General features: G+C 48.1%; 1 protein-coding gene across 3 annotated transcripts in view; it reads left to right on the forward strand.

The window, feature by feature from the left end:
- MIF4GD (MIF4G domain containing) overlaps positions 1-13,081 on the forward strand; it is a 165,895-nt gene that overhangs the window by 129,620 nt on the left and 23,194 nt on the right. For all 3 annotated transcript variants that reach the window (XM_069654811.1, XM_069654813.1, XM_069654812.1), the window contains exon 3: positions 8,057-8,166. In XM_069654811.1, the coding sequence (XP_069510912.1) occupies positions 8,057-8,166 (110 nt within the window). The remainder of the gene's footprint in view (positions 1-8,056; positions 8,167-13,081) is intronic.

Here is a 13,081-nt window from a genome sequence, read left to right on the forward strand (position 1 = left end):
TCACTGGCCAACTTTAATAAACCTGCAGATATCCTGCAGAAAAGGTTGGCCCAAAGGGGCTACCCAAAGAGAATGGTACGCCACTGCCTCATTGAGGCAAAAATACTGATTGACAAACCTTGTTAAGATCTACAGTGAAAGATAGTAACACTAACAAAGTGGTTTGTTCCACCACTAATTGCCAGCATAGCACTGTCATTCGCGGCTCCATCCTGAAAGAGTGGAGAGTCCGGTCTACTATGGATTTTAAATTGAAAAACCATTGTTGGCTTTTAAGAAAGGCCATATAGCTTGAAAAATTGACTAGGGCAAGCAGAAGGGATCATACACCCATAGTAAGAATTAGTGATGTTTTCAAACAACCTGTGGTGGGCCATTACCCTTGCACCCAGTGCATGGCATGTAAATTATCTTTGAAAATTCAATCTTTTGAATATGGTGAAAGTACTTGGGAACTGCAGATGTTCACCACATGTAAGACTAAAAACGTAGTGTATGGGATTTGTTTGCCCATGCAATAAACGATATGCGGGAAAAACATCACGAGAAGGGCATGTTAGAATAAACGTGTACCGTTCCAAGACACGCAATAACGTTCATAATGCACCATTGGTGTCACACTTTGTTGATCTTGGACATGTCAGAATTGAGATGGTTCTATATTGAGAAAGGCCAAAGCCCTACTGAAGGTGAACGGCCAACAAATGGAATAATAAAGAAAGGCTTTGGATTTTTCTGCTTAAAGCACTCAAGAATGGTCTCCATTTTGGGTTGGGATTGTGGAGGTTAGAATTGATCTTGTTCCCCACTGCTTTGTATTTCAATTTTCACCTTCTATTAATCATCTTTTTTACTGCTTCTGAATCATCTGTTCTGATTCACCTGTGTGGATTCTTATTACCTCCAAAATGTTTTGCATTCTCGCTTTGGCTGGCGCCCCTTGTTCTGTCTCGTGCTGTCCAGGCAATAGGCCCCTGCTGAACGGCTGTCAGATTTCAATCTAGGCGCATAACACCACCAGAGGCTAATGATTAATTGGGTTTTTGCATTTCCAAGATGGCGCTCAGGACTATGTATCCGTGCCCTTCTTCCATTGCCATCATGGAGGGGCTGTCTTGTTTTTGCGGTCACCGCTTTAGCCTGCAGATGACCGCTGGGTTCCCTGTGCGTCCAAAAGTGAATGGAATAGCTCCTGTGGTGAGCTGATTATAATGCTTGCTACTAACCATTTAATACTGCAGAACCCAGAGCCATGGCTATCACTTTTCGGGCCAGGTTTTTAATAAGTGCCTTTTGTTTATACAGCAGTGTGCTCCCGTTCCATTTTAACAACACCATTGTAGAAATGTCCCGCTATGTTGCCGCCACGGCACTGTCTCCACCGTTTCACTCTCACTTCAGTGGTTGGTGTATTAAGCACTGGTGAGGGTGTGTCGGTGATTATGACTAATTAGGCGCATATAGCTTCATAGTGAGTGTTGGCCATTTTCTGTTATGTTTTTATTAATTTCAACTGTGTGGTGGGGTCCCATCACATGGTTACATCTACAGTTGATGACCCTTTGTTCGTATGTGATTTGGACGACCTAGACTGTGAGTAAATATAGTTTTTATTAAAGAGTCTGTGTTTTTGCATACTACTTTATGCGGTTTGCTGTATATTGATTTGAAAATGTGCATTTGTTCTTAGATCTATTAATCCCCCTGATGAAGACGTTCTAGAATCATTTTGTCAACATCAAAACCGGTTGGTGCTTGCTTTTGGAGTAGCAGGAAGTCAACATTGGCAAGATCGAGCCATTGGTCTTCTCCTGTCTACATTTCAAAATATTTTCCTTTTGGCTTGGTTTTATTTACAATTTTCCTTGATGTTGTAATGATTTTTGTACACAGTTCTATTGAATGTAAAGCGTATCTGTGTACATGGATGGCGTTAATTCTTGAATGAATAATTGCATTGTCCTATTGTTTGTATCTTTTATGAAATTTTTGAAATCCAAATAAAAACAATTTATTTGCATTTATGAGTTAATAATTCAAATATACTGATAATACATTTTCCAGATCTCACCTTTTCCGATATTACAATTATTGTTACTGGAGTCTGGAAGACAGGGACTCCTGCTTTTCTGTTTACATCATTATTAATGTCTACCAGAATGGCACTGTCATGGCCCAGAGCTTTCAGCCCAACCCCCTCCTTGATAGATGTCTTCCGTCTCTCATTAACTTCCTCCCGTCTCCTGCCTCCTCTGGCTGCCACCGCAATACCCTGCCTCAGAAGACCTTTAAAGGTGGCAACCAGCTCCACCTAGCCATCCTCAATTCTCACTCTATCAAACACTCTTGACATCTGTCACCTCCTTAAAGACTTTGGCCTCGCCGTCCACGCCCTCACTGAGACGTGGTTCAATGCCAGCTCTCACTGTGTTTAACACACTCCTTCTTGAGGGCTACAAGTTCCTCTCCAAGCCCAGGTCAAAACAGTCTGGTGGCGGAGTGGCCCTTGTCTACCCTGAATGGGTCCCTGCCTCCATCATACCCACTCAATCCTACTCCTCCTTTGAAAGTCTTGTCTGCAAGCTTTGCGTCTCTCCTACCCTCTCGCTACCATCTATAGGACTCATGTCCGCACTCCTCCTTCATTTCGGAGTAGGCCGACGTCGCCTCTTCTCATCTGACCTCTACCGCTAAACTTCTCCTCCTTGGAGACTTTTCATCTTGATTCTCCTGATGAGGCGACTCTACACTTCCGCAACCTCTGCGACTCTCTCCCTCACTATTCTTCCCTCTGGCCCTACCAACCCAGCCGGGCACACCTTGGATGAGGTCAGCTCTGCTGATATCTCCTCCAACGCTCTCATTACTCCTCTCTCCTGTTCTGATCATGCTCTCCTCTCATTTGAAGCTTCTGGGCTCCCCAGCTCAGCTTCCACCTGCACTGCCAGTCTCCTCCGTCACTCGACCTAAGAAGCGAGTGTCAGATACTGCTTTTGCTGCCTTCTTCACCCCCCACTTCTACTATTCTCTCCCACCCCACACTGATTAAGCTCTTACTAACCTCCACCTCTCCATCTCCAACACCCTTGACACCCTTTCCCCTGCCATGAGAATCTGCATGAAGCCTGCTTCCAAGTGCAGTAGCTGTATGATTCCGACTTAGCCTTTTTGAAATGCAAGTGCAAAGCGGCGGAAAGGAAGTGGTTGACTTCAGCACATCCTCTGACAAACTTGCCCGTCGCCTGCTCCAGCGGCTACACTCTCCATCCACTCCAAGAAACTGGCCCATATCCAATCCCGCATCTCTGGGGCCAACACTAACACAAAATCTGTAAGTTACTTTCCAACCCTACTGCAGTCTCCACTTCTCTTCGTTCTCAGTCCCTCTGCAGGGCATTGGCCAGCCATTTCACAACCAAAACTCATGACATCCCGTCCTCTCACTCACTCTCTCTCTCTCTCTCTCTCCTCTAACCCCCTGCATCCCTCGCCCGCTTGCAGGCCTCCCTCGGCCCCCCGCCTCCTCCCTCCTTCTCTCCACATTCTAACCCATAGCACCTGATGAGGTCACCTAGATAGTATGCTCTATGAAAGTCTGCGCCAAACAGATGCTTCCATGTTCCTTTCCTCTAGAACTATTAAGGACAACATTGCCACTCTCGCTCCCTCCTTGGCTGAGTTCTGTAACCACTCTTTCGCCACTGGCTCCTTCCCCTCACGCCTCAAGCACTCACCCTCCTAAAAAGAAAAGAAATCTGTCAGCGCACGCTTCTTTCCCAGCTAACTACAGTTGTATCTCCACTACCCCTTTCTTGGACAAACTCATGGAGAAGTTGCTTATCTCCCAACTAATCCATCACACTGATTCTGCTGGCTGCCTCCACAACCACCAGTCTGGCTTCAGAGTAGCCAGAGGCACGGCAACTACTCTCCTGAACACCTGTGATGACCTGATCTCAAACCTAGACTCCAATTCCCCTTCTGCCCTTATCCTCCTCGATCTATCATCTGCTTTTGAAACTGTCAATCATTCCACCCTCACAAACCGGCTCCAAGATACCCTGGACAGGGCATTGGATTGGTTGACCTCTTTCCTCTCAAATCAGCCCTCTCAAGTGCAACTGGGCCCTCTTCTCTTCTCTCCTTTACTTCACTCTCGACCTGTGGTGTCCCTCAGGGCTCTATCCTCTCGCCGTAGCTTTTCAACATTTATCTTGCCCACTTGATTTCCACATTCTCTCATTTCCAGTGTTATGTTGATGAAACACCTCTCCTTTTAAGCTTCCCTCCTCTCTCATTTCCGACTGCCTGTCTGCTATTCAGTCCATTTGGGAACTCCAATGGCTAATTGTGCCTTCCCTTATCTGTGGGGGCTTAGTCTTGTTTCCTACGCCACTCATGCAGTCTTTCTCTGCTTGCATTCATCCTTGCGGTCACATGACCTTGAAAGCACACTTATATGCCGTCCTTATAGCTAGCGCAGCAGTCATGCCTGGTACGTGCCGAAGTTGCACCAAAGTTAAGCCTGTCTGGGCACGTCCAGGTTCCGGACAGGCCCGCTGGATGTTCTCCTATGTCATACAAACGCAGTTTGCTGTTAGGAATGGCGCCTGCAAATATGTTGTTTCCTGCGAGTTGGTCTATGCCCCCCCACCCCCATAACCCCCAAGTAATATGTCCATTTGTGGTGGCACCTACACCAGTCTTTAAGGTTAAACTGGTTAATGCCCGGTCAATGGTAGTACACTCCAGTCATATCCAGGACCTGCTTATGGTAGGTGATCTTGATGTAGTGTGTGTTACGGAGACGTGGTTAACCGATTCTTCAGCTCCTATGATTCCACAGTTTTTGGTTGACGGCTTTAAGATTCTGCATGTAGTCAGAGCCGCAGCTCATCCAGGGGTTGGGGTGGCCATCATTTTCAAGTCCACGTTTAAAACTACTGTTAAACCTTTGCATCATGCACTGGGAATGGAGTGCCTTGCAGTCGGTTCTCGTACTTCTGGTCTATCGTCCTCCTGGGACGCATTCCCTTTTTCTACAGCCATTCCTGGAAATCATGGCTTCACTACAGCTAAATTATTCCAAATTCATTGTGCTGGGGGATTTCAACATTAGAGTCAACCTACAATTGGTCCCATCCCTCAAGCAGTTTCTCAATGTTTTTTTTTTAGATCTTGGGTTTAAACAATTTATAACTGATACCACCCATCAATTTGGTGGCATCCTGGACCTTGTATTCTCTTCCATCCCAGGTATAAGTGGTCTCTGCTGTTATGCCACTTATCTGGACAGACCATCATTTGATCTCCTTCACGGTTCCCTCTTATGGCTCGGTCGACATCCCATCGCCCCCCCCCCCCCCCCTCAGAGGGGGAAGTGTTGTATTTTTAGGAGGAACTGGTGCAGTGTTAACATGTTGCCGCTTCCATTATGGCTAGTTGTAGTACAGGTAATGTTGACCTATCAATTCTATCCTCTTTTATTGCTGCAAGCGGCTTATCTTTTTGCTGCACTGAAACCTGTAAAGGTTCACGGTTGCCCTTCTCAACCCTGGTTTTCGGATAACTTGAGAGCTGCAAAGCTTTTAAGGTTCAACAAACCGAGCGCAAATGGCGCCGGCCTTACAATCCTACCGATAAAGCCATTTTTACCTCGCTGCCAAGAAGCTATCACTTGCTGATTAAAACTACTCAACAGCAATTTTTTACTCGTAAGATAGATAGAAGATGCGTTAAATCAATCTATGGAACTCTCCTCAGTCGTGAAACCCTTTTCCTCCACTGCACGGTTTCTCCCAACAGCGCCGCCAAACCAGTTTCACAGTGATGCATTGGCAGATTTTTTTCAGTCAAAAATCATTGATATTTGGAATATTATTAAAATCTCTCAGCCCCTGACACCGGTGATTAACATCAGCCCTCCAACTAAGGTTGTTTGGGACACTTTTCCAGTGTTCACCAATGAGGTGGTTCTAGCCGCTATATCTCATATTAAATCTGCTGCTCCGACAGACCCGGTCCCCCTACTTGTCCTGCAGGATCTCTTGCCCAGGATTATTCCTATAGTTACCCAGGCTGTGAACCACTCTTGAAGCCAGGGGCTTATTCCAGCTGAGGTAAAGCAAGCCACTGTATTACCTTTGCTTAAAAAAACATCTCTTGATGCTTCTATTTTCTCTAATTTTCGACCTATTTCTCTATTGCCTTTCTTTATGAAGCTTCTTGAAACTTTGATCTCCCCTCTTCTTTCTTCTTTTCTGGAATCTTCTTCAATTCTTGATCCTTTTCAGTCCGGCTTTCACCCAGGAAGGGGTACAGAAAGTGTCTTTAGTCTCTGTCCTGGACGATCTGGTAAGACTTGCTGACCGTGGCGGAGTGGGTGCCCTGATTTTACTCAATCTGTCAGCAGCTTTCGAAACGGTCGATCACCCCCTGCTCCTCACTAGGCTGGCAGCTTTAGGGATATCTGGCCCTGTGCTGGCCTTGTTCACCTCCTTCCTGACTGGTTGAGTGTTATTTAACATCTACATCTGTTCACTGATTGCCCTCATCTGCTCCCACGGCTTTAGGTGCTATTCTTATGCAGACGACACACAAATCCTGGTGCGCTTGGACTTTGATCGGGATTGTGTCGTGTCTATTGCCCATGGGGAAGTGGACAGCTTAAGTTGAACGGCTACAAAATGGAGGTGTTGGTGGTGGGATCCTCTGCCACCCCCAAATCATGGTCTTCTTCCTTTTTGGCCTGCTTCCATGGGCGCTGTTCCTATTCCAGTTACAGTGGTGAAAAGCCTGGGGGGGGGGGTTTACTTGTCTTCATCACTGTCGATGGTGGCACAGCTCAGTGCTGTGTGCCAGTCTGGTCACTTTTTGTTGCAAGTTCTTCGCCAAGTTTTGCCCTTTCTTCCGGCCAGTCTGTGCCCTCCGGTGGTGGTGGCGGCATTAGTTTCGAGCAGGATGGACTACTGCAATGCCCTTGTTTTTTTTGGCTCAGCCGGCTGGTTTTATTCGGCGCCTGCAACTTCTCCAAAATGTAGCTGCTCGAGTTGCGACTGGTAACCCTTATGGCGCCCATATCAGTCCGATATTGTGTCCTCTGCACTGTCTTCCAGTGCAGCAAAGGATCCATTTTAAATCATTATGCACTGTTCACTCTGCAGTCTATCAAGTGGGGCCGAAATTTCTTCAGGATAAGTTCCTTATGTCCCCAACCGGGCCCTTCATTCTAGCAGTGAGCGATTGGTGGTGGTTCCCAAGTTCCGTCTCCAGAGAGTGGGTGGCAGGGCCTTCTCTGTGGTTGCGAGCAAGCTGTGGTATAGTCTCCCTTTGAAACTAAAGTCCATTGAGAACCATTTAGCGCCCCCCCCCCACATCCTTATGTCTCCAGAGCTCTGGTTCTCTCTTAAGGCTTGACTACTGCAACAGCCTCTTCCTTAATCTGCCCCTTTCCTCCCTCCGCCCTCTTAAACTTATCCAGAATAGGACTGCAAGACTTACCCTTGGCCTCAAGGCCAGGGACAGCATCTTTCCAGCCCTAAAATTCCTCCACCTCTCTGCAAATTTCTTCAAGCAGATAGTGGTGTCACACCGGGATCAGACCCTCCTTCGACCAGCCCCCCCCCCTGCCTTTTCATCCCTGCCTACCTGCACTTGCCCTTGGGCACCCTTTCCTGGCTAGCCTTCTGGGGCTGCTCCACCCCTACCTCTTGCCCTCCTACGCACCCTAAAACAATTGCCCAGCCCCTTAGGCCCACTCCTTCCAGCACTTTTCCTCTCACCCTCTCCCTATCCATCCCTCTCATCCTGATCTGCCCACCCCACCAACCCCTGCACTTCCTAACACTGCACTTGCACGATTCGAATGTCAGAAGCCCTAGTAGTACCGTTATTGTTTTTCTGCTCCTCTGCCCCCTCCTCCCCCTTTTTGTCTTATGGTGCCTGGAAACACTTTCTGCTGTATAGGTGCCATACGAATGTCCAATAAATAAAAATGTGAATGAAAGTGGACAAATCCGGGACCATGCAATGATCATGTGCTTTTCCCCCTCAATAGATCCTGGTGGTGTGGACCTAGAAAAAGTGGCTAACGTTATAGTGGATCAGTCATTGAAAAACTCTGTTTTCAGTAAAGAATCTGGTCGTATGTGCTACACCATTATTCAGGTGAGTCAAGTAGTGTGGTGATCGGGAGAGCGATAAACTATCTTATGATAGAAAGACTAAGACATCTTAGTGTCAGATTTAACAGTGCTAATTGTTGCAGTTTTTTTGTTCAGTATTTATTTTTTTGTAAGAGCTCTAGTGTAACTTTGTGATGTGTGAGTTCTAAAGTACACATCTAGCAACATGGTGCTAAATTTTGCGGGGGTTATTACAGGTTATGATATGTTGATTTATAGGACACACCGCTACCACCCATGTGCAGTCTCCAGGTGGCTCTGCAAGAAAGGAGGGTGGGGTATGTTAGTGAGGATAGGATAGGTTCAGAACTAGGAGGGACTAGAGTTTTCTTTGCATGCAGATTGGTTGTGCAGCTCAGTTTCTTGTAAACTGTAAGGGTAAGACTCGGTGCCGCTGATGTGTACTAATGTTTATGTTGGGTGTGTGAGTCACATGCGGTCGGGGTGGAAGTACAATCGTGTGCACTGGTTTGTATCCCTAAGAGGATGCGGGGGAGGTCCAGTGTCATAGTTGTTTGATTAGATGTTTGATGGAGTTGTGTTGGTTTGTGTTAGTGTGTGGTGGGGTTGGGGTTTATGGATTATGTGCACTACTGGTATGTTCTGTCTGGGTTAGGTCCAGAGTCTCTGAAGTTTGTTGAGTGCAATGTTCATTAATGCATAGGCATGTGTAGTTAACCCGTAGTCGTGGATTATGTTGGAGGAGCGGGAGGATTGGTTAGTTCATTTGTTAGACTCAACAGTACATTAAAAGTATGTTTTCAGTGCAGGTCCAGGTTCCGCTCAGTGGTACCGTTCAACACTCAGGGTTGTGGTCCGTTGGCTGTCCCCACCGCCTGTCCAAGCTGTCCCCACCGCCTGTCCAAGCTCAGCAGCTAACTAGCCCCGTTCCTCCCGCGTGCAATACATTAGTTGCACCTAGTAGGTTTCTAGTAACTCAGCAGGAATTAATCAGGGTACTTGTGCTTCGGGCTTGTTGTGGAATTGCCTGCTAAATAGACGCATGGCTGGTTTCCATTGATCTTCGGGGGAGATGCGCTTCTGAACTACCCACATTATCTGGGATGACGCATGGTTAGCCCATATGCTTCAATGTATGCATTATATGGCCGGTCTTTCCTGAATGAATAAAAAGTGCACCTTGCAGGCCACCAGGGGGCGCACAGGCTATGGCAGCCTATGAGCCGAGCTCCCTCATTCACCGGGCCGTTAAGGGATCAGACACCCCTCCTCCCCCCCCCACACTCCTCCGTGGAATAAGAGCCACAGGGTCGAGTGTGGGAACACCCACTGACCACACAAACGATTCTGAGAAGCCAGACCGAAGCGGCAGTTGGCATGAGGGGCATTCAGCCCCCCCCACATCTGGAGATCCCGCAGTGTTGGCTGCCCTTTCATGCCCCAGGAGGCACACAAGCTGCTTGCCGCCGAGGGACAGAAGGAAATGGTGACGGCGCCCCTGCAAGGGGTGATACATGGGGAGAGGCCCTGCACATCAGAAATTTAAAGGCACCGCTTCCAGGAGACATAAGAACACTGTGACAACGTCCCGGCGAGGGACTGAGCAGCTGACGTAGGTCGAGGAGCTCTGTTTGATAACTGGAGGTGGGTCGCTGCTTCCCTCCCCCTTGAGGCCCGCCCCTCTCTCAAGGACCAGCAGCCCATGGATTTAATGGTGCACATGAAGCGAGGTGTGGGAAGGCCACAAGGGCCAGGTTAAAAAAAAAAATGCATGGAGAACGGGACGGCCCTCCTCTGTGACTGTAGCAGGGCACATGGCCAAGAGGGAGGCACAGGGGGGACAGCAGTAAGAAGTCTAACTGGCTGACCATTGTTAGGGAGAATTCTCAAAATATGCTAATTCCTCTCTACCTTGGAGACCCCCAGCTCTTTTGCTAAACTTGGGGGCTTTGAACTTTTTAGATCTGTTTGTTTTCTGTGTTTCTTTCTTTTGGTTATGGAGTTTTAGACAACTCCATAGGCATCATCTTTTTTTATTTGTGTTACACAGAACCCTCAGAGCAGTGACACAGGGAAGCCTTTTAGGCTGTCCCAAGGTTTAAATACCTTCTCTGGGATAAACTACTGTTTCCCAGAGAATGTAATGTTAAATTGATGTTACTAGCCTTTTTAAATTCCTAGACCCAGCACACATAGTGCTGGAGGGGGTTACCTAGTATCCTCTGTGTCTAGAAACTCATGTAGCAGTCAAAAGCTACACTTTTCTATCGAAATGACTGGTCGCAGTGTTTTTACAACGAACTACCATGATTTTTCCCGACCACGAACACCGGTAGCTAAAACTCACGGGAGCCATGTTTTTCAAGATGGCGTCTTAAGCCCCTTTGTTTAAATGGGCCTCGGTCTTCTTTATTTGCCATTTCTTTTTGGAAAGGTCCTTCTAGAGTTTGTCTCTGCGCGCCAAACTAGGTTTGGTCCCTTTGTTTCTATGCCTTTGGCAAGGGCGCCTGAGTGCTTGGGGTGGGCAGGAAGTGAGGGAGGTGCCTGAAACTCCCTGTGCTTAGTCTCCTAGGAGACCCAAATGCACTCTGGCGTGATTGGCTGGCTGACTGTCCGGCAAGGACAGCCACCCTGTTGGGTGAGTGGCAGCTAGGCTGGAATGAATGGTAGAAAACTGTTTAAAAGGAGAATCTCTTGGATTGGAAAGCAGAGTCGACCACTGGAACTAAAGAACCGAAGACTGGCTGGAAGAGGACGGCTGCTGCAACTCCTGGACCGTTGGTTTGCACAGTGAAGCCCCGCTGCAGGTCCGAATTGCCAAGTTCATCTCGACAGAGAAGCCCTTTCAAGGACGACTTCTTCCTTGAGTTGGTGAGACCAATCAACTCGTAAGCCACCTAGATACCATTCTCGGAGCTAGTTAGGACACAGCTTGTGTGCTTGCTGACAGCTAATCGAACTGCAGTGACTCCATTTTGTCAGCGTTATCCAACAGTCCTGTCCCGAGCAGTGCAGGACTCCCCTTGAAAGTAACTGTCATGCCATTTTGCTCCTATTTCAGGGGAGTCTAATTTACTTAGAAACCTATTGGTTTGGTATTGAAGTATATTTGTGTATAATATTAAGTTGCCTCCTTCTAGTGAATGTTTTCTAAATGATTGTGTAATAAATTAATAAGTGTTTTACCAACCTTGAGTGTAAGTGTTTACTTGAACCACTGTGATTGTAAGACCTATGTGTAACATCCTTGTACTGCTCACATTCCCTCTTGAGATAAGCCTGGCTGCTAAGCTCGCTACCACAAACTGTGTAGTACAGACTTCTACCAAAGGTTGGTTTTTGCTTACACCTGTAGTCCTAATTTTATGTTGTAGTCCCAGAGGGTACTGCATGCTATTCTGCCTAACAACCATGCAAGGACTGGGGTGGAAACACACTCCTCTATATCCTCACAAACAAGAGCATAACCCCAAACCACCTCTCCCAGGAGGCTCATGTTGTGCTGGTAGGACCTACATTATCCAGTGAAAAGGCAAGTGACCAAGGGAAGGGACATCATTGACTCAACCACAGACGCAGGGTTGTGAGGCTTGGGGCAATCAAAGGTAACCTTCTCTGTAAACCATGAGGAAAGGTCATACTGGGAGGGAGGAGCCATCAACCGCACAGCAGTGGAGCAAGAGAGGGGGCAGCGGGCCGCTCCTCGTGCAGACTGAAGGGGCTGGGAGGCTGGGGAAGCTGTCCCAGACCTGGCGGAGAACTGTGTCGGGCCGGGCCTACCGCGTCTGGGAGACTAACCGCTTTCAGCCTTTGTGGAACAACGTGGACTGAAACACCTCCCTGGGGCTGTGCTGGACCAACCCTTGGGTGGCCTGTGGTTCACCACTAGCAAAAGAAGACGTGAACACTGACGAGGGTGGTGGTGGTGAAGGAGGGGAGGAAATCGAGAATAAAAAGGAGGGCCCAGAGTGGGCGAACACACAGTGACCCTGAGGCCAAAAGGAGTGACCCTGGAACACATTGGAGCACCTGGGCCCGCGCCTGCTCCTCGTCTGCGGAGAGGGGGCTCTAGGTAGCTTTTTAGGAAAACTGTGGTGGAAGACTCCCTCTCAGAGGGGATTGTGAGCTGTCTGACAGTGACAAAGGCATTCTGCCCCCCTTAGCCCCCTCCCACCAACAAGGGGTGAGAAAGTACCAGGCCAGATCTAGGAGGTGTGTGCCCCCGATTCCGGGACGTGTGCCTGCCTCCCGGACCACAGAAGAAAGGGATATCCCCGGACCCGAAGGTACTTGGAAGGTGGAAGCCAGGAAGGGGACACTGAAGGGTATACCACCCGGGATATTAGTAGGAGACAACAGGAAGAGGCGCATGGAAGCAAGGCTGAAGTTGGCTGCCTATAAGTATACCTCGAGGGGTCTGAGTGACCGTGATACAGTACAGCTCCGCATGGCCATTGCTCCAGAGGAATCTGCAGTAACCAAGAAGGATTTCACCACGCAAATGGAGGAAATATGAGAGTGGACATTGGGAGCAGAGTTGATGGAGGAGAAACTGGAGGACCATTCCTGGCTTGACACACCAGATACACAGATGGACATGCGGGAACCGAAACGGAAAGACGCGAGGAAGAGATTAGAATGAAGATTGATGACTTGGAGAACCGCGCTAAGTGTAACAACCTCAAACTCTTTGGTATTCCGGATCGAGTGGGGGAAACTGAACTCCACCTGTTCCCCACCTCTGTTGGGGAAAGGCTGTGGGTATATAGAAGCAAGCACCACCCGCATAATCTGTGACCATGACCACCCGATCCTTGGCACAATATGGGATCTGTAGAGACAGGGCACGGAAATGCAGGAGGTGACGACCTGGCCCTCCCTGTTGAGCCATTTGTGGGCGCCAGAAATACCCAATGCAATCCCAAACCCGGAATGTT

Source organism: Ambystoma mexicanum, chromosome 3q (assembly GCF_040938575.1).
Source record: "Ambystoma mexicanum isolate Mex_15411 chromosome 3q, UKY_AmexF1_1, whole genome shotgun sequence".
NCBI classification, from domain to species: Eukaryota; Metazoa; Chordata; class Amphibia; order Caudata; family Ambystomatidae; genus Ambystoma; species Ambystoma mexicanum.